At 35.8% G+C, this 21,072-nt stretch overlaps 3 protein-coding genes across 3 annotated transcripts in view; all 3 read right to left on the reverse strand.

Annotated features, from left to right (window-relative positions):
- Positions 1-8,498, reverse strand: part of LOC127858474 (macrophage mannose receptor 1-like) — a 46,769-nt gene extending 38,271 nt beyond the window's left edge. The window contains exons 1-6 of the mRNA XM_052395662.1: positions 8,369-8,498; positions 4,572-4,738; positions 3,621-3,766; positions 2,583-2,704; positions 1,752-1,927; positions 715-833 (exon numbers count right to left, since the gene is read on the reverse strand). Coding sequence (XP_052251622.1) covers positions 715-833; positions 1,752-1,927; positions 2,583-2,704; positions 3,621-3,766; positions 4,572-4,738; positions 8,369-8,411 — 773 coding nt within the window. The 5' untranslated portion in view covers positions 8,412-8,498. The remainder of the gene's footprint in view (positions 1-714; positions 834-1,751; positions 1,928-2,582; positions 2,705-3,620; positions 3,767-4,571; positions 4,739-8,368) is intronic.
- Positions 1-21,072, reverse strand: part of LOC127857824 (uncharacterized) — a 152,619-nt gene that overhangs the window by 111,447 nt on the left and 20,100 nt on the right. The gene's annotated exons all lie outside the window — the stretch shown is intronic.
- LOC127857216 (uncharacterized) lies at positions 18,349-18,765 on the reverse strand. The gene has a single exon (XM_052393630.1). The coding sequence runs from the start codon at positions 18,763-18,765 to the stop codon at positions 18,349-18,351; it is 417 nt and encodes a 138-aa protein (XP_052249590.1).

A 21,072-nucleotide genomic window follows, 5' to 3' on the forward strand; every position in this document is an offset into this window, starting at 1 on the left:
TCCCATTCATGGTGGTAGCAGAAATTTTATATGCTACCGTTTTTAGTTTGTGAATGATTTTGTTTGCTTTCCATGTTAGTTGCGGGTACATACTATTTACGTCCTTTGGAGTATTTTAAAATTACTTGTCACAATTAATAACCATCATCAAGCAATGCGTCGCACCCACAACATAGCTAATATGATCAAGGTAAAAGTTACACTTCATGTTATACTTGTACGTCTTCTTAGACAATGTTCGGTGTATGGTCCACAGACAATTGCAAGGTTAATGTAGAAAAGTAAAATGTTTACATAACGTTAACGCATTCGGTGGTACACATTGGTATATCCAACCGCACATATCAAGGTTAATGAGCACATCTTTTCATCTCTCAGACGGCTCATTGTTGGCACTTACGTTTATCATATTAAATCGCAAATATTTTAGCCGCGTCGTGCGAAAACGGGTCTTATATCATATGCGCCCAACGTAGCTCGATTCAAGCGTGTGCAATCTCGCAGTCTGGAAAGGAACTACGCTGTCCGCTATGCAATGTGCAATACAATAATAAAAGGTTTTGCGGTCTCATTTGCGGAAACGTAGGTTGAACTAGAGCTTCGCATATTGCATAAGACCTATTTTCGTACGACGCTAAAACAATAATCTACCATTACTCATTTAACATTAAAAAAGGGTTGGCCTTTGCGAAAATGGTCTTATAAGTCGCTTACACTGTGACAGCACTTGTGGAACCAGTAAGCCAGCCCCATTGACCATTCGTGCTGGTATAGCCAATCCAGAACACTGTCGCACTCGGTGTCTGGTACGGCAGGTTGTTTGTTAGGAAGTTCTTAAGAGTAGAATAAAGACACGGCGTTGAATATGTTATAAACGTTACTTTGGTTTGCTCCTCAGTTCAATATAATAGCTGGAGTTGCATGTGTTTGCCGAATGTTATGCATATTGATGCACTTTCTTATTCATATTAATATTCATCGAATGATATGATATTTCTTCTTTTTCATGCTTCATATTTATAGCTGTTAGTCTACAACACTATTTAAACTATTTAATTCTTGTATATAATGACTTTCTATGCAGAGGCAAATAATATACGCGTTTTATTTTAATTTTAATAAAAATATGCAAACTCTAATTATTATCCACTTATGAAGGAGGATTGTACAACCCTAATTAGAATGCTTATTAATCGTAATGGGTAAGTATGTTTCCTGACATGACTTTTGATGAACGAAGTAGAATATAATTCGCAATGTGTATCACCGAATGATATCATAAAGAAGCTATTTAAAATCCAACACAATGTTTAATTACTTTTATTATGACCATACACATGCGTTGTTTAATAAATGCAAAACCTTCGGCATATTTCGCGCAATATTTGACAGGTTGTGTAAGCTCAGTGATTAGAAGTTCCTTAGTTTGATCTCCAATCTATGTGCCATTTAAAATATACAAACAGATAACAACGTTTAACCTTTTAAATTAAACGGGTTGGAAAGGCTTTCAATAGAAAAAAAGCCTATACTTGGGCTAAGCTCTGTGAAGACGAGGCTTTATTCATGTACGTAAAATGCCAACCCCGATAAGTCTGTGCAATACGCACAATTTTAACGAAACAATCTGTTTAAGCTCAAAGTGTCGTCCCTGTTTCGCCCGTGCAAATTGCACAGGCTTATATGGAACGACAATTTACGTACACGCATTAAGCCCCGTTTTCCCAGAGCGCGGCTATATAAATCCTTACCAAATCGTTCTGATCCGCGACCGACATCAGCTGGGCGCCGTTTGCGTTACTTCGAGAAGGGTCTGCACACCACAACTTGGCATCGTTCCACGACAGAAGGCGCGTCGCATTTGTCGTGTCACTAATCCAGTAGCACGCGGTACCGTAGGAAAGCCAGCCCAATGGACATCCACTCTCTAACGCATTTGAAAACGGTCAGGATTGTGTTAAATCATATTTTGCAACATTCAACGATCTCGACATGTGTTCGGTCATTTATAGCAAAACAAAGTACGATCGAACAATATTTTGTTTTTGTTTTTAAGCACACAAAGACGATATTTGTTGAGTTCTGTTTAAGATCGTTCAATCATTTCACGAGTTAAATATATCTTGACATGTGTTCTTTTGATGTGTGTTTTTTTTTAATATTGTTCTCAAAGTGATCTTCTCCAAATGTTGGAAACATACAACTACAACTTTTGTTAAAATTGTGTATTCTAGTCTACACTGTTCGTCAACAATTAAATTGTATATATGTCCTCGTGGGCTTAAATGCCTTATTGGATTGAAATATAATGTCTGTCTGTCTGTGTTCTATCTTGCACGGAAATCAATCAATTTGTTTTTGTGTAATTGACGATAATTAATAAATACGCGAGCCATGCTTGTGCGATATTAAATTCCGTGCATTGTGTCATCAAAGATATAACATTTTTGAGTAGTGCAATGTTTATATGGGTATCGTCTTCTATTTTATAATTTTTTATTGAGAGTCTATTTAAGTATTACATTGATATATCGTTTGGTTTGACTACAAATACCTGACTTTCTAATCAAATCAATACTCACGCCCGGGCAGTTTGCAAATAAACCCCTGTAGAGAAAGACAGTTCAAGTCAGACAGGGTACCAAGGATGTTCATGCCTGCGCAGTTTGCAACCCCGTCGTTTACTGGCGAGGTACCCCATTGGCTAGAATCAACAAAACAGTTAATACACATACATGTAAGTGAGTCTGTTAAAATGTGTTTGTTACTCGTAAATATTTGTTTTGGATTATAAGGAATGAGATAAAAGAGAAAAGTACCTCTAAAAGAAACAAATTTTCTTTCTGTTGTCGTTTTTCATCTTGGTTTCTTTTTATTTTAATCGCTTTATATGGAACAAACAAGAGATGTGTTTGTCAGAAACACAATGTCCCTTACTGCGCCGCTTTGATACATGTTTTATTTTACATTTGACCTTGAAGGATGACCTTGACCTTGACCTTTCATCAATTAAAATGTGCAGCTCCATGAGATACACATGCATGCCAAATATCAAGTTGCTATGTGAAGAAACATAGAAGTTATGAGCATTTTTCGAAACATAAACGCGGAACATAAACGCAAAATGTGACGGAAAGACGGACGGACGGACGGACGGACTATATGCCTCCTTCGTGGGCATAAAAACAATCTGTTAAGGATGTTATCATTATTAACGACGTCCTGTCACGTTTTTTCGCCCATTTCGTTGACAATGAGTTTAATTGAGGTCTTTACATCGTGAAATTAAATATAAATACTGATGAGCTTTTAAAAAGTTAAAACATTTAACCGTTAAATGAAGCTTTATTCCACTGTAAACCCATGCCATTTAATGCATAGAATGATAAACATCAGTAACAGTTACCTACTCTTGCAAAGTGAACCTCTAGTTTAGCCGGAGATTATTAATAACACTATTTAAAGCCTAGTGTTTGTCTTATCATCAGTGAAAGTGTTTACATGTTAAAGACAATACGTACTTGTGGAAGAATAACAATTTAGATACAATGAATGTTTAACCAACGTTTAAAACATTAAAAGCATAATAATCAAAGAAGAACGAACCACAAACAACTCACATCAAAGACATGTCTACCGTTTCGAACATCCCCCATTGCCATTTTCCCGTACCAAGCTTTGTTAGGGATGTCTTCGGGTTGTCGTTGAGATCTGTCCAAAATCCGGCGCTTGGAAAAGACGCCTTTGCTGTGGTTGTGATCCAGGTCTGTATAAAGTTAAGTTCATTAACAAAAATCGAATTAATAGTGTCATAAAAATATATGCTATAATTTTTTTAATCATGATAATGAGAAACGTTGAATACAATGTGTTATTATTGACACTTGAGACGATGTGCATTGACATCTTAATACACTTCTTGTGTAAGATACATTTAACTCATTTATGCCTAGTGGACTCTCCCATCCTTCTAAATTGGATCAATTTATTATCAAAATTAGAGATGTCTAGTATATTTAGTTCTATATTAAGAATATTTCTTACAGAAATTCTTTTAAGAAAACAGCGCAGACCCTGATGAGACGACGCATAATGCAGCATCTCATCTGGGTCTACGCTGTTTGCCAAGGCCTTTTTCTAGACGCTAAGCATAAATGAGTTAATGTATCGTTTTAGACAAATGATTTTAGGTAGCATTGGGTTACTCCTCGTACTTTATTTCTATTATTACATATTCACTTGAGATACGCTTTTACAAATCAATTTTTTTAATTGCAATACTATACCCCTATATCAAGGTTGTCTTCATAATGATTCTAAAACTACTTAATACACTTACCAGCGCTCTATTCGACGTTAACATAAATCAGCATATAAGTATATGCTCGCTGATAACAGAAGTCAAGAAACATATAATAGATGTACATTGTGGTGTTAATGCGCGTATGATTGTCACTAGAAATATAAACTACTATTTTCAAGTTTCATCGTTTTTTTTTTGTATATCAATATAGACTTCTATTTCATGCACAAATCATACAACCAAATACGATATCGATAGTTTTCCGTACCAGTTCATCTGAGGAGTGAATTCGCAACAAATTCGCCCCGAGATTGCTACACTCCGCCTGCGCGCTAGCCACAGACACTCTCTTTGTGGTGTCGAATTTGTAGCAGTTGCTTCCGTACGGCAGCCATCCGTCGTCACACAAGTTATCTGATAACGCTCCCGGAACACCTGGGTCGTGTATAGTATAACATTGACAAGCTTAATTAAGTATATCCGAATAGTTTACTCTGTATGTCTGCTTCCCTATGATTGTGTGTCTAGTGACTTCAGTTACTTAAATAGGTTATACAATTCTTTGCTTCAACCTTTGTAACTTTAAGTAATTAAAGTGACCAATTGTAGTCCCAATTTATAGGCTATAGGACCATGCGAAAAAGGATCTTATGTTATCTGCGACCAGAGTTGCTTCAGCCCAGCTCAGGAGCTACCCTGTCCGCTAAAAGTCAGGCAAGGTTTCATGGTCTCGTTCATGCAAGTTTGTTTTCAGGGACTTAAATTGGCCAATAAAGTTACTTTGCAAAAGTTGAAACAAATAGTTGCATAACCTATTTAAGTAAATGAAGTAATTAGACACCCATTTTAAGGTAGACAACTCTGCGTTACATCTTGCTCAGTAAATCTTCTTTGGGACATTTAAGCCGCGTTCTGAGAAAACTGGGCTTAATGCATGTGCGTAAAATGTCGTCCAAAATTAGCATGTGCGGACGGGACGACACTATCAGCATTAATTTGATTTTCGGTCAGGAGGGACTTCCTTGAAACTAAAAATACCATAAAAGCGGAAAGTGTCGTCCTTGATTAGCCTGTGCGGACTGCACAGGATAATATGGGACGACATTTAACGCACATGCATTAAGCCCAGTTTTCTCAGAATGCCGCTCATTTTTAAAATTCCACACAACCCAAGACACATTAACATCATAAAAGGATAATAATGAGCGCTATCGCCAGCTGATGTAACACATAAACCGGGCGCAGGATCACTTTGTGGGGTTCACAATTGAACGTTCATGGATATATATTAACACACCGGTAGGTGGTGCTTTTTCTTAAAGTGGGTATGCACGTTTTTATATGTGTTAAATTGTAATATATTGATACAAATATGTTACAATAACACAAAATAGGCAAGAAAAAGTATACATGGAAGACGAATTTCATAAAATGCAGCAAAGACAAATATGCGCACCGAGCCGATTGTGACAAAGATATTTCGTACATATTTTCCTACAATAACCGAAGCATTCGTCTTTTTATTAGGATCGGATTTAGTGTTCGTGTGTCCTATTAATAGATATCGTTGCATGAAATTAAAATGATCCGTAAAACGAAATTTACATTCACATCGTTCCTACATGATATACACGCTGGCGAATTCGACTGTACAGACATTATCGATTTCAGAATTAAATATCTGGCTTATTTCGCATTTTTCGACACACGTTCTGCTTAACTTTAATTTTAATTTATACTGAAATATTGTAGAAGTATTTTTTACACATTTTATATAAATTCATAAATATTTGACAAAATCGTGCATACCCACTTTAAATAACGTTTAAAAACAATTTGTCTTAAGAAGTTAAACTCGTACATGAAAAACAGTTTTTATGCTGTGTATGGCAATGTGAAATACATCATAATTACTTTATTTAATAAGCCTGTGTTCTTGGCACAATAGCTGATGTGTAACGCATTCATGTACACGGTTATGCTGCACACAACGTGACATTTTGGCAAAGATTTCAAACGTACATGTATTCGATGATTTATTCTTAAATCCTAAGATATCGACACTAACTGCAAGAAAACTGTTTTTTTGCACTAAATAATTGTGCTAATGTATTTCAATAACTTGATATATTTGCAAAAAAATAAAGTTATTAACGGCTTGTTTACATTCTGTCAAGCTCGTGTGTAAACCCCTGTGAACCACGTTGATCTTTCATCCTGATAAAGCAGATTCTTTAAATTATTGACTAACCGTTTTTAATTTTAATCTAACCTATCGCTTTGCGCAGAAATGATCACAATACCTACACGCGATAGAAGATCCCGTAATTATATATACCAAAAATGAAATATTGCAGCGGCTAGTATTTTACTTACAGTATGTGTCTATTATTTACAAAAATATATGTTTAAGTTTTACTATTAAATACAGATCTGAAACAATCTCATAAACATTCCTCAATTGACATAACATGATAAACATGCACAAATATTAAACTTGACCAAAATGCCCATTTGTTGTAACAATCGGTAAAACAATAATAACTAGTTTTGGGATGGCTTTGAAAATATGTCATGAAAACAAGTTAAATTGCATATTGTATAAAATGTAAGATATTAAATTAACATCAATTTTTAATTTGGTATACGACCATGTGAAAAAGGGTCTTATGTCATCTGCCACCAGAGTTGCTTCAGCCCAGCCAGCGCATCCGCGCAGTCTGTTCAGGTGCTACCCTGTCCGCTTAACCCATGTATGCCGAGTGGACTCTCCCATCCTTCTAAATTGGATCAATTTATTTCCAAAATTAGGGATGTCTAGTATATTTATTTCTATATTTAGAATATTTCTTACAGAAATTCCTTTTAGCAAACAGCGTAGACTCCGATGAGACGCCGCATCATGCGGCGTCTCATATGGGTCTACGCTGTTTGACAAGGCCTTTTTTCTAGACGCAAGGCATAAATAGGTTAAAGTCAAAAAAGGTTTCATGGTCTCTTTAGCGGACAGAGAAGCTTTCGAATAAGCTGAGCGATTGCGCTGGCTTGGCTTTAGCTTCTTTTTCCGCATATAGTATTAGTACCATTTTCGCTGGACGCGACTCATATATGATGAGAAACGACTGTCAAATAAACCGATAATTGGATTATTTATTTGGCTTCTCAATTATGACGCGAGAAATGGTAAATTCTGAGACAGCAATAGTTAAGTCCTTGTTCGTCGTCATAACGATACTTCAAACTAATATAAAACTATTGTCTCGGCCATCATAAAATCTCACGATGCCATCGAGTCATGAATTTCTAATTGTTAACTGAATTTACAATCAGAAATAAACGAACATTTTTCCAGTTTGAGACACTCATTCTTTTATATTGTGCTCTATTAAACATCATTTTAACCGTCAACGCTCTGTAAGTGCATGCACATATACATTTGAGACCATTACACATACAAAACAAAGAAAAGGATAAACTGGACATGTTTTAATTGCATATTTTAACAATTAATGAAAATTTTGAATGTGAATTGAACAACTATTCATTGTCGGGACCCAACAAAAACGTGAAAATAGAATCATCAATCAAAAGAAATATTCATAATGTTTAAAATAGCAACGGATTTTCATCACAGATTAAACACAACCGTTACTTGTTTAAGGCTTTATCACTTTTGAGAGTAAGTAAAATATCGTTTAGTTCGATGTATAGCTTAACCAATTTATGCCTAGTGGACTCACCCATCGTTCTTAATTGGATCAATTTATTTCCAAAATTATGGATGTCTATTTCATTTATTTCCATATTTAGAATATTTCTTACAGATATTCCTTTCAGCAAACAGCGCAGACCCTGATGAGACGCCGCATCATGCGGCGTCTCATCTGGATCTACGCTCTTTGCCAAGGCTTTTTTTCGAGACGCTAGGCATAAATGGGTTAAATTGTGATATCACAATTATGAATATACTACACAATTATGTTTTAAATGTAGCTTTTACGGATTTTTATAATAGTACATATATATATATATATTTTGTTTTATTTTATCATAAAAACTACTTACATAAAACGAATAATAGTCCAGCTAATTTTGTATAATCTGTCATTTTTATTCAATGAACAAAACCGAGAGAGGGGCGTAGAGGTGAAGTGATTAGACTTTACCCGCTATCATACGATGTTGATTATCTACCAAGCATGTGCTTGGACACCTATTGTACAAGATAGCGAACTGTATTCATGACATTTATCTACATTCCTTAAATGAATATCTAACTACCACCAGCGGATTTCCTTTTCAATAAATCATCTCTCTATTTTCATGATATGCTAATTCAATCGTTTTTCTGTAAATTGTATTGATTGATTTAACTAAAGGTCATGTACATTTGGTTGTGTCTTTGTGTGCGTGCGTGCATGTGTGTTCGCGCGCGTGTGTGTGCTTCATTTTTTTCACACATTTATTTGCCAATATTTTGAGAAGAAAATTAAAGATTCGTATCAAATACCAAATTTGACATCGCAAACGCATCCAAGCACAAAAAAAAGACAGCTCCAGTATTAACTACTAAAATTATTTTAACAATACTAGAAGCATCATTAGATTGATCTGTAATGACATATTGTAATATACAGTTAATTCCTGCAGGAGCTGCTGTTTGCACGAAACGTATCTTTTTCGAACCTGGGCCGCCATTTTGATTACAATGTTCTTTTGATTGACTTACATTTGGTTCAAAGCTTAACTTACACTAAACACTCAACTGGATTATTGGTGAAACCGGTTACGCACTTTATTCAATTAAATATATGCACCAAGATCTCTATTGCGTAATGGTACGTACTGGGCCAATTGTAAAAGCGTTTTTTTTTTTCGATGCATAAATTTGCAATTTGCATCTTTATTGCAGTAAAAACAAAAGGCTTGTTTGTACGAAAACTGTTTCATACATGTATTAATGAATTGCATATCAGTTATTTTGCCAGAAAAACAACAACAAGCAACTGTTCTAAGGCGTAAAAAAGTATGTTTCACTAATCTGACATACCATAATTTTTGTGCATAGTTCCGACCCTTAACTTTTTCATTTTAAAGTAAAAAATTCTTTGTTCTGGTCAACATGATCATATTCTCAAAAACAGTATGAATTGTCCAACTTCTAAATTTTATATAGAAATTATGTACCATACATTTGGAAGATTTTTAAACTAAACACCCTTGTCAAAAGAACATGTATACACATGTAGTCTAAGAATGTGGTGATTTTTTGTAGTTTGTTTAAAGAATAAATTTATGCAAAATGTAAAATCTGTGGTCCTAATTGTCAGGTTTTTCTTTCAAAATCGAACAATTGTATTTACATAGATTTGATACTTATGATAACAGCATCTTACTGATCCAGCACTTCTATTTGTCGTGAAGAGGTTGCTTTATTCCATTGTTATGACCAATACTAAAGTTCTTTGCCAACCCTACTATTACCTGTCAATAATACCCACAAGGGGAGTTAGACAGTATAGATAGATAGAACAATTTTTGGGGTCATTCCAAGTCGAGTTCACGCAAAAAACTGACAAGTTTTTTTTAATTATTTGTTACACTTGATCAAATTTTCAAAATGTGTTGTTGATTTTTTGCATTTTTTTTCAACTTAAATCGATAGAAAGAATTTTTAATGTAGACCCAACATTTGGAAGTTTTCCCCTGAATTACTTTGCAAAGGAGGGAAATTATCTGTACATTGTTAAATGAAAACTACATTTCCTATTGTTTGTCAATGCTCGTGGAAAATATTGAAATGTTATCGCATTATACATGTACATGTATTTGTCAAACGCACATAAAGCCAGATCCATTTTTGTATTATATTCTCTTATGCGTGACACTAGATCCTCATGCGTGCCACCCATGACTTTGTTATTTCTTTGCTAAGATATTGTTAAATAATTGTAAATTGGTGCATTTAAGTGGTCTGAACTTTGCAGATCTTATTTGATTGCATATGGGTATTGGTTCTGTACAAAAACAAATACAAAACCTGATTATTTTTCTTTTCAGCTTCGTTAGTTACCAAGCATAGGGTCAGAAAAAGGAAGGAACTTTTTCGAACATGTATGGTCTCTACGTCGTATATTATATAATAATGATCCATATAAGGGTCAAACGACTGTCTAAGGTTTTTAATTACATGTCGACTCGTCGAATTTTAATTGACATGTCGCCTCCTGTCAATCAAATCCTTATCTGATAATTGATCTACCAATCAGCGATCGATTAATCGGGCGCGTTAGTTAGCAACGAACTGTCTGCCATTTTTCCTAGACAAGCTATGTCTAGGTTCACTTTTATTTCAACGAGTTTCTTTTGTTTTCCTCTTTAAAAACGCAGATTAAAAATGGTAAAACGGTGTCAATTGTGATTATGTAACTCGGACAATCGATATCCTGACAGATTAGTTGGTGGCCTTGAATCTATATCGTTTCCAAAGCCGAAAAGAGATCTTGAGAAGTGGAAGAGATGGACAGAGGCATGCGGTCGTCCCCACGAACAACTGTACGTCAACACTGTCAAAGACAATTACAATATCTTATTATCGAATATACTAGCAGATTTAAATAGTTTATGTTATCGATCTGATCATCACATAAATGTTTTTAATAGTTTTATCAGTTACTAAGTGATATAGAAGCAAGGTTCATCTGCATTACTTTAAGAGAAATGAAACCCAGAATGAAACCTAATTCATGCTGTGTTTTATTACTTTGATAGTAATGCACTTTATTGCCATTTTACATGTTATTAGAAGGTGATACGTGATATATTATCTTAATAACGGTATCTACACATGTGCAGACATGTGGTGTCACCAATGAACGCTTTTAATCCACACTTGGAGATCGAATGCCTAGTTCTCTTTTTTTCCAACAAGTTTCGTTTATTTTGTTCGAAAAAAAAACGGACATGAAATATGGCAAAAACGGTGTAAAAAGGGTCTATGTTACTCTGACATTAGGTATCCAGAAAGATGAGTTAGATTAATTAAATATATACCATTTCCAACACGGAAATGCGGTCTTGACAAGAGCGAGTGGAAGCTTCATTGTGTAGAAGTACCGAAATAACCCTTATAGAACATTAATTTATTTCAAAAACTGGAATGTCATGTAAGCAATAACTACGCATTATTAAGTATGAATTATACCACGTGTACATGTAGAATAAGAGAGAATATTGGTACCCACTTTTCGTACCTTAACGAAATCCCCGATATAAATCGAGTTTTCGTGTGTGTGTGAGAAACAAGTGAAAATGATTTTATGTTACTATTTTAATAAAAACGTATCAAGAAATCCATTGTATAAGAGTTATTGGCGTCGCACTGAAGTGCGGCGACTTATATGTAATACTTTTTTTCGCTTATGGGAGAAGAAGTTATTTTACGGATCAATGTATATATTTTTGTTGTCAAAATATCTTGCATAGTGGTGATTTTGTGTGTAAATTAGTGTAAATAAGTACTGCATTTGTGCCTATTACATTTACTACAACATTTATTGCCAATAATGCAAAGCTAATTATTTTAATTAATAACTGATCACAAGGACTGGGCAATAATAAAGATCACAGGGACTGGGCAAATACGCGAACCGGTGAAACTTTCTGGTTTTGTATAAAAACAAAACTTCTTTGTTCCACTATCCTGGCAACCACCTAGTTACTAATAAAGGCGCTATAGAGCGCGAAGCGCGACACGTATTATTAATTGACATGACGCCTGGGCGATGATCGCTCCGCCCACTTTATCACGTTGCTTAGCGGTTAGATAACCTAGACAAGCTAACACCAAAATGGCTTCTTTGCCTATAGATTGCATATAGATTTACGCGATATTCCGATGATTTTTATTGACTTTTTCTCATCATATAACACTTGTAAAAGGGGTTTGTGTCATTTAGTTATTATGCAAATGCATATACGTTTATAGAGAACATCAGCTATTTATAATGTTTTTTTCGGTACATTAAACACGCTCTCAAACGCTTACGCGCTTACCGAAATCGAACCTGTTACTACGTGTAATGGTGGTATTAGCAATAAATTAACATTTCTACACCGGTATTTACCCATGTTATTTACGAAAATATAACGAAATATTTTCCCTGGTGTATTGGACACGAAATATCGCTTTATAACTGGGATTTCGGTGAAGTTTCACCCGCTATCTTACGCCGAGTGGGTATACCTAAATCCCACATGTTATTACGTATAAAAGTGATATTAATAATATTAAACATTGCTTATTGGCCATTTATCAATCACTTTAATTGAAAGTTCAAAACAATACACAGAGTTTGGTCATTGTCTGATATAAATTAGCGTTGTATGAAGGAAAATTCAGTCAGGCTATTTAATAAAGCTACCAGTATCCGACGCACGCGTAGGTACCTACTTCCCCCAAGTTACCGCATTTGTTGGTTATATCAGTAATAATAACTCTTATACAATGGCATTTGTCGATACGTTTTTATTAAAATAATAACATAAAATGGTTTTCAATTGTTTCTGACACACACAAAAACTCGATTTATAACGGGGATTCGTTTAGTTACGCAAAGTGGGTACCAATATTCTCTATTATTTTACATGCACACGTGATATAATTCATACTTAATAATGCTTAGTTAGTGCTTATATGAGATTTCCAGTTTTTGAAATAAATTAATGTTCTATATTATAAGGGGGATCTCGGTAATTCTACACATTGAAGCTTCAACTCGCTCTTGTCAAGACCGCATTTCCGCGTTGGAAATCTTTCTGGATACCGAATGTCAGAGTTACATAATCCCTATTTACAGCGTTTTGCCATATTTCATTTCCGTTTTTTTTTTCGTAGAACATGAACTCAACTCGTTGAAAAAAGAGAACTAGGCATTCGAATCTCGATCTTCAAGTGTGGATTAAAAGCGTTCATTGGTGACACCACATGTTTGCGCATGTGCAGATACCGTTATTAAGATAAGACATCACGTGTCACCTTCTAATAACATGTATAATGACAATAAAGTGCATTACTATCAGAGTAATAAAACAAATTAGGCTTCATGTTGGCTTTTACTTCTCTTAAAGTAATGCAGATGAACCTTGCTTTTATTAATCATTTAGTAACTGACAAAACTATTAAAAACATGAACTATTATGTGATGATCAGATCGATAACATAAACTATTTAAATCTGCTAGTATATTCGATAATAATATATTGTAATTGTCTTTGACAGTGTTGGCGTTCAGTTGTTCGTGGGGACGACAGCTTGCATTTATCCATCTCTTACACTTCTCAAGATCTCTTTTCGGCTTAGGAAACGATATAAATTCAATGCCACCAAGTAATCTGTCAGGATATCGATTGTCCGAGTTACATAATCCCCATTGACACCGTTTTACCATTTTTAATCTACGTTTTTTAAGAGGAAAACAAAAGAAACTGGTTGAAATAAAAGTGAACCTAGACATAGCTTGTCTAGGAAAATGGCGGACAGTTCGTTGCTAACTCGCGCGCCCGATTAATCGATCGCTGATTGGTAGATCAATTTCTTAGATAAGGATTTGATTGACAGGCGGCGTCAAGTCAATTGTAATAATGAGTCTTGATAAAGGAAGCAACCGCTTATCAATGAGGAGCACCATCACAGCACCTCATTACTATCAAGTCCTCCTACAGGTTTTTTTAAGAACCATATATAGAAGGCCGCAGGCCTGACCCGTATCTTGCCAGTGGTATGGACCCTTCGGTATGGACTTTTAACCTCGCTCAATATCCAGCGTTTTAACTTCTGGGTTTACATTTAAACCGACTATTAATAGCTTATTAATATCTTAGTTAGAAGGTGATTTTTCAAGCGGTTCCGTAGTGTAGTGGTTACACGCTCGCTTCACATGTGAGAGACCCAAGGTTCGAGCCCAAGTAGAATCAAATTATTTTATTTGTGTTCTATGTTAACTTTTTGTTTTGATGTAGACATTTTAGTTTAAATAAATATGCTGTTTTATTGTAACCATTTTTTGTTTTTATAATTCCCATTAAATATATGTGTGAGAGGGTGGGGGTGGGGGTTCGTAAACACATTAACACTTTTACAGTGTTTTCATATAAACGAGTACTCAACCCCTATCGTAAATGAGCAACGTAAGAATAAGTTCAGAATCATCTCCCCTTGAAGTTGAGAAAAATATGAAATTACGCTAACAAGATGAAGCAGATTTTTTAAAACATACACAGTTCTGTTCCATTAATGAAAACTGCACACGGATGCCAGTAAATAAAAAACAATGTAAATAAAATGAACTATGAAATATTTGGGGGTTACAACACAAAATCATAGATAATGGATATTTGGGGGTTATAACACAACATGATAGATAATGGTTATTTGGGGGTTATAACACAAAATCATAGATAATGGTTATTATACCAGTACCTTTTTCTATTTTGTTTAAAATAAAAGGCCAATATATTCATATTAATAGTAGAAAAAAAATCCTTCCATGTATCTTCATTGAGTGCCTTTTACACTGAAATTCCCGACGCCCTTTGATGCTTTGCATCAATACTTATCTTGTTATTACTGATATAACCAATGCATGCGGTAACTTGGGGGAAGTCGGTACCTGCGCGAGCCTCTGATACTGGTAGCTTTAATGAATTCCCCTTCATACAACGCTTATTTATATCAGACAATGACCAAACTGATTGTGTTGTCTTGCAATTTCAATTATAGTGATTGATGAATGTCCCATAAGCAATGTTTAATACTATTAATATCACTTTTATACGTAATAACATGTGGGATTTAGGTACCCACTCGGTGTCAGAAAGCGCGTAAAACTTCGCCGAAATCCCAGTTTTAAAGCGCTATTTCGTGTCAAATATACAGGGGGGGGGGAATGTTTCGTTAATATTTTCGTAAATAACATGGGTAAATACCGGTGAAGAAGTGTTACTTTATTACTAATACCACCATTACACGTAGTAACAGGTTCGATTTAGTTAAGCGCGCAAGCGTTTGAGGGCGTGTTTCATGTACCGAAAAACCCGTTATAAATAGCCGATGTTCTCTATAAACGTATATGCATTTGCAGAATAACTAAATGACACAAATCCTTTTTACAAGTGTTATATGGTGTCAAAAAGTCCATACAAATCATCCGGAATATCGCGTAAATCTATATGCAGTCTATAGGAAAAGAAACCATTTTGGTGTTAGCTTGTCTAGGTTTGCGAGCCGCTGAGCCACGTGATTAAGTGGGCGGAGCAATCATCGTCCAGGCGTGATGTCAATTAACATGTGAAATGCAGAAACGAACCTGTTTTCAAAACGAAAGCGCGAGAGAATTCTTGGAGTCGCCAGCTGGTAGCACACTACATGCATATTGTGTGGTGGCGGTGTATGTGTTGTTCTTTTAAAACACTTCAAAATATGGTCACAAGGTTCAGATAATAAGCATACTGAGTCACTTACCAAACAAGATCGCAAGTTGAGATGATGATGTAAAGAAGTAAGTTGGGTACATATTGTTCCCAGTATTTTTGCTCGAAAAAAGTATTTTCACTCCTTATACCAACAATGAAGAATATTAGCAACTTCAAGCAATCAATGTTTAATATATGTAGTATGAAACAGATTATTTCACCATAAACAAATTTTAGAATTCAAACAAAAACATGACATTAAATATCGTGCATCAAAAATATAGCTTGTACATAATAATTATACAACAGAAAACTAACAGTATATTCACAAAAATCGCTTTAAACCGGCTTACTACGACGTAGTTGTCGACTTTTTATATCACTAGGATTGAATAAATATCCTCGATGCATGTTGATTCGCGGTGTTAATGTTTTGCACTAAAATTAGCAACAAGTTAACAATACAGCATTGTATAACTTACCTTGTTGAAAGAAACCAATATTCCACTAGTTAATGGAGATATTAATTTTCTTCAACTCTCGAGTTTTAATCCATACCAACACATTTTTACTGTCCGCCATTTTGATAAAAGTGTAAGTCCTCACATTGAAGGTAAGGTCGTGACCTCTGACGTCATTTACACATGTTTGAAGCGGGGTACCAAACTATAGCGAATGGCCATGAAGGCGGGGAAAAAACGGGCATCAGTCGACTTTTCACTTTTCAAGGTCACGTGACAGTGGTAAAGTGTGCGTAATCTGTGTATGAGTACCATGGATAGCCGTCAACTTGAGGACTATGTAGTTTACTGTTTAAATGATGTAGGGCAACAAAACTAACGTAAATAAATGAAAACATTCTGAGGACCAGAGTGTAAGTCCTCGCACTGTATGTAAGTCCTCGCGACGTTGGTGTGCAGTCCAGTCTAAGTCCCCACGTTGATAGCTATGCAAACACACACACACACACACAAACGCACGCACGCACGCACGTACGCACGTACGCATGCACGCACGCACGCACACACACACACACATGCACACACACACACACACACACACACACACACGCACACACGCACACACACACACGCACACACACACACACACACACACACACACACACACACACACACACACACACACACACACACACACACACACACACACACACACACACACACACACACACACACACACACACACACACACACACACACACACACACACACACACACACACACACACACACACACACACACACACACACACACACACACACACACACACACACACACACACACACACACACACACACACAAACACAAACACACACACACACACACACACACACACACACACACACACACACACACACAAAAACACACACACACACCCACGCACGCACGCACGCACCCACACACCCACACCCCCCCCCCACACACACACACACACACACACACGTCTTTGCAAGTAGTCAACTTGGTGGGGAAATACGATATCAAAAAACAAACAAGTATCATGATACGAAATTTCATATATGTTGACTTTTTATGGACTGAGAAGGTATGTATTTATTCATTTATTTTAATCACGTATATAAAACATGAATGTGTTGATATCTTCTACATAACATGTTATAATACATCGGTATAGTTATGTAATTCCGGATATATGGGCTGGTAATAAAAGACATTTTAAGATTTCAAATATAAAATATATTAGCGGTTTTTGCTATCTGCATTCCAGCAATATGCATACTCTAAGACGTGTATGCCAAGTATGCCAATTGCTTGAGCATCAGGATAGACGTCTGTTCAAGCTTACCAAATACTGCGTTGCACTCAAAGGCCTAAAGAGAAATATACTAACCAAAAATGATAGCATTCTATATAGGTTATTATATAAGCTGTTAACCCTCTCAACAATTAAATATGTGCAACCCAATTTCATGATCCGTATTCAGTGTAAATACTTTCAAATCACGCAGAATTATACAAGTAAGTTGATACACATGTCCATTTTCATCTGCGAAGTGACACTAAATCATGTAGATAATTGAGTCGCGTTCTGAGAAAACTGGGTTTAATGCACGTGCGTAAAGTGGCGTCCCAGACTCTAACATTCCTGTTAAATTCATGTTAAAACAGTAGACTTAATTGTTTACATTATTTATTTACTTTCGTTTTTAGCTTTAAAGACCTTTTACTGTTACTTATAATGCATTCTTAAAATAACCTTATAACCGTGTTTTTTTAAATACTAACACTCATCATGTTTTATATAGTCAATTTGTCCCTTCACTTTTTTAAATTATAAAAGCCGAGTTAATATTGGAGACTTGTTAGGCAACAAAACGCCTGTTATTATCTTCAAATAATTAATTATTGTTGTTTCCAGTAAATTGCAATTATTTCAATATTTGTGAACAATTTTTATTTATCGAGCCATCAAACAATATTTACAAACAATTCAAATTGATCTTAAAAAATGTATAAAAAAACAACAAGTTTTCCTTGTTTCAATTATAATTGTGTATGGCCACTCAGTTCTTTAAAACAACAAAATCAACATTACGGTTGGCCAGTATTCCCAGGGCAACTCCCATAACCGCCTTCTTCTTCTCCGACATTGAAATTCCAACTGCTATCACGACCTGGGCCGCCTGCATTGCCGCCTGCGCTGCCGCTTCCACTGCCGTCTCCAGCGCCACCTCCGCTGCCGCCCCAGGAGGCACCAAGACCGCCTGTGCCACCAGTGCCTCCACCACCGTTTATGGCAAACCATCCTCCATTACCACCGTAGCCACCACCAACCCAACCGCCATGACCGCCACCGCTGCCACCACCACCAACACTGGCGCCCATGCTAAACCGTCCGCCACCACCACCGGCTTCTATTTCAAACCTTACCCCATTTCCACCGTTGTCACCACAACCCCAACTGCCATGACCGCCACCGCTGCCACCACCGCCAACACTGACGCCCATGCTAAACCGTCCGCCACCACTACCGGCGTCTATTTCAAACCTTCTTCCATTACCACCGTTGTCACCACCATCCCAACCACCACCACCGCCGCCACCACCACCACCGGCACTTATGCGAAACCGTCCCCCATTACCATTGTTTCCACCATCACCCCAATCACCATGACCAAAACCGCTGTCACCGCCGCAATTTCCACCCCATCCTCCACGACCGCTGCCACCACCATTGCTATCATGTCGGCCACTTTGACCACCTCTTGAATACATTTCCCGCGTTATACCTGTAACATATCAAGATAGTATGACATAAATACAGTAAAAATACACATGGTTAACGTTGCCTGAAATAAATTATTTGCATACGCTGAATATATTATTGTAATAAGTATTTCGTTTCTTAAACTTACATGTTCACGAATATATCCAACAGTTTTACACATATCGAATGCAAAACATTTAATCTTTTAACTAACTATCGGTACACACAAATAGTTCATGTGTTTAATTGGGAATGAACTCATTCTAATTGGGATCCGAAAACAATATGAGCACGAAAGCATCCGTCTGTAGCGTTTTATTTTCAAGGTCTAAACTGGTATTAAAATACATCGTAGATCAGAGCGTTTTCTCTAGTTTGAGTATTCACTACAAACTATGCTGAGCCTTATCTAAGTTTAATTATTCATAACTCAACGTTTAGAATCGCTACTAATTGCATGACAAACCTTATGGTCATCACATGTCGACATGTGGCGGGTATAAGCAGTTTAAGTTTAAAGAGATAATGCCCATATCGTTCAACGCACAGTGAAAGCAAACATTTGGGTAGTTAACCACAATTTTCATAACATTAGGTTACACTCTATAACCATTGACTAATTACAGAGACATGGGCTGTGATGCTGTTTAGACCAGCAAGCGCTAGATAGCCTCATGGCGGTGATGCTCAGGTCGTCAATATGTTCTTTAACCAGACAGTTTTTTTACAAGAGACATTATAAACATACTTAAAGGGGCCATTTCAAAGATTTCGGCATGTATTGAAGTTTGTCATTAAATTCTTTACCATGATCAATGTAAATATTGGATCTAAAAAACTCCAGTTTAAACAACAAGAATATAATTAAAAAAAGAAAAAAAGTAACCCTCAACTCGGCTCGAACCACTGACCCTAGGAGTCTTGGAATTTAAGTCTACCACTTAGACCACACGACCATCCGTGCACATACGTTGAAGGGTGAATTTTAAGCTTCATATAGAAAATCCTCGTAGTTTCACGAAATATAACGACAACAAGAGAACTCTAAAAATTATTCAATCGTTTCTTGTTGCAACGCTTTATAATTTTCAGGTTTTTAAATCGTCAAAAGATGCATATAATGGGTATTTTAGAGCATGGTAAATGTTCAGTATTACTGTTGCCTCACAAATATCATAACTAAAACGAAAATTTGCGAATCTGAAATTATTTTTTTTAATTTGGTCAATTTACCAAAACGTGAAAAGACCCCTTTAAAATTGAATTAACAAAATATCAGTAGGCTTCATGTGCTTGGGTCTACAAATATAACATAATGAAACTGTAATTTATTAACCTGATTAAATTCCCTATACATGTACTTTCGTACTACACTGTCTTTATTTAGCGTAAACGATTACGTGATTAAAAGTTGTTAAAATGGACTTAACATGTATCAAAAATTCTTTAATTTAACTCGGGTTTATAATGAAGTTGCCATTATCTTCCCAAACTTTATTAAACACATTGTAACGTAAATGTCTAGACTCATAATATATTTGTTTAAAATTAATCATTATATTAGCAACAAGTAACCCGTATCTGAGTACTGTTCGTCATAAACAATGATGTCGGAATATGACAGGAGTGTAATTGCTATAATTGCAAAATACATGCGCGAACAGTTTACTACTCGAAAGAAGTTTTTGATTGATACTTTAATCTACAAGTGTTTCACGACGTTATAAGTACCCTTAGTATGAAAGACAAAATTTCAAGTACTTACATGTCAAAGTTAGTCTATGATATGTTATGTACATTGTATGCTTATGTCTTTGTGTTATATGTTCTGCTCGTTAATAATATATTAGATTTACTAACATATCTATTAATTCACAGTGTTGCCAGCACATTGGATGATTAATGAACAATTGTATTTTTCGCCGACGGCCTTGAATTACAATAAACCATATGTTATGTTGTTGGTATGTTATGTTATTTGCGCCTTAAAGCCTCTATAACGCTCAAAATCAACAAAAATTTCGTAAAGTATTTCGTAAAATAAAGTT

This window comes from Dreissena polymorpha, chromosome 14 (genome assembly GCF_020536995.1).
Source record: "Dreissena polymorpha isolate Duluth1 chromosome 14, UMN_Dpol_1.0, whole genome shotgun sequence".
NCBI classification, from domain to species: Eukaryota; Metazoa; Mollusca; class Bivalvia; order Myida; family Dreissenidae; genus Dreissena; species Dreissena polymorpha.

Excerpts from the sequence above, each read along its gene's own strand:
- LOC127857216 (XM_052393630.1), bottom strand. The coding sequence starts at position 18,765 with ATGGGCGTCAGTGTTGGCGGTGGTGGCAGCGGTGGCGGTCATGGCAGT.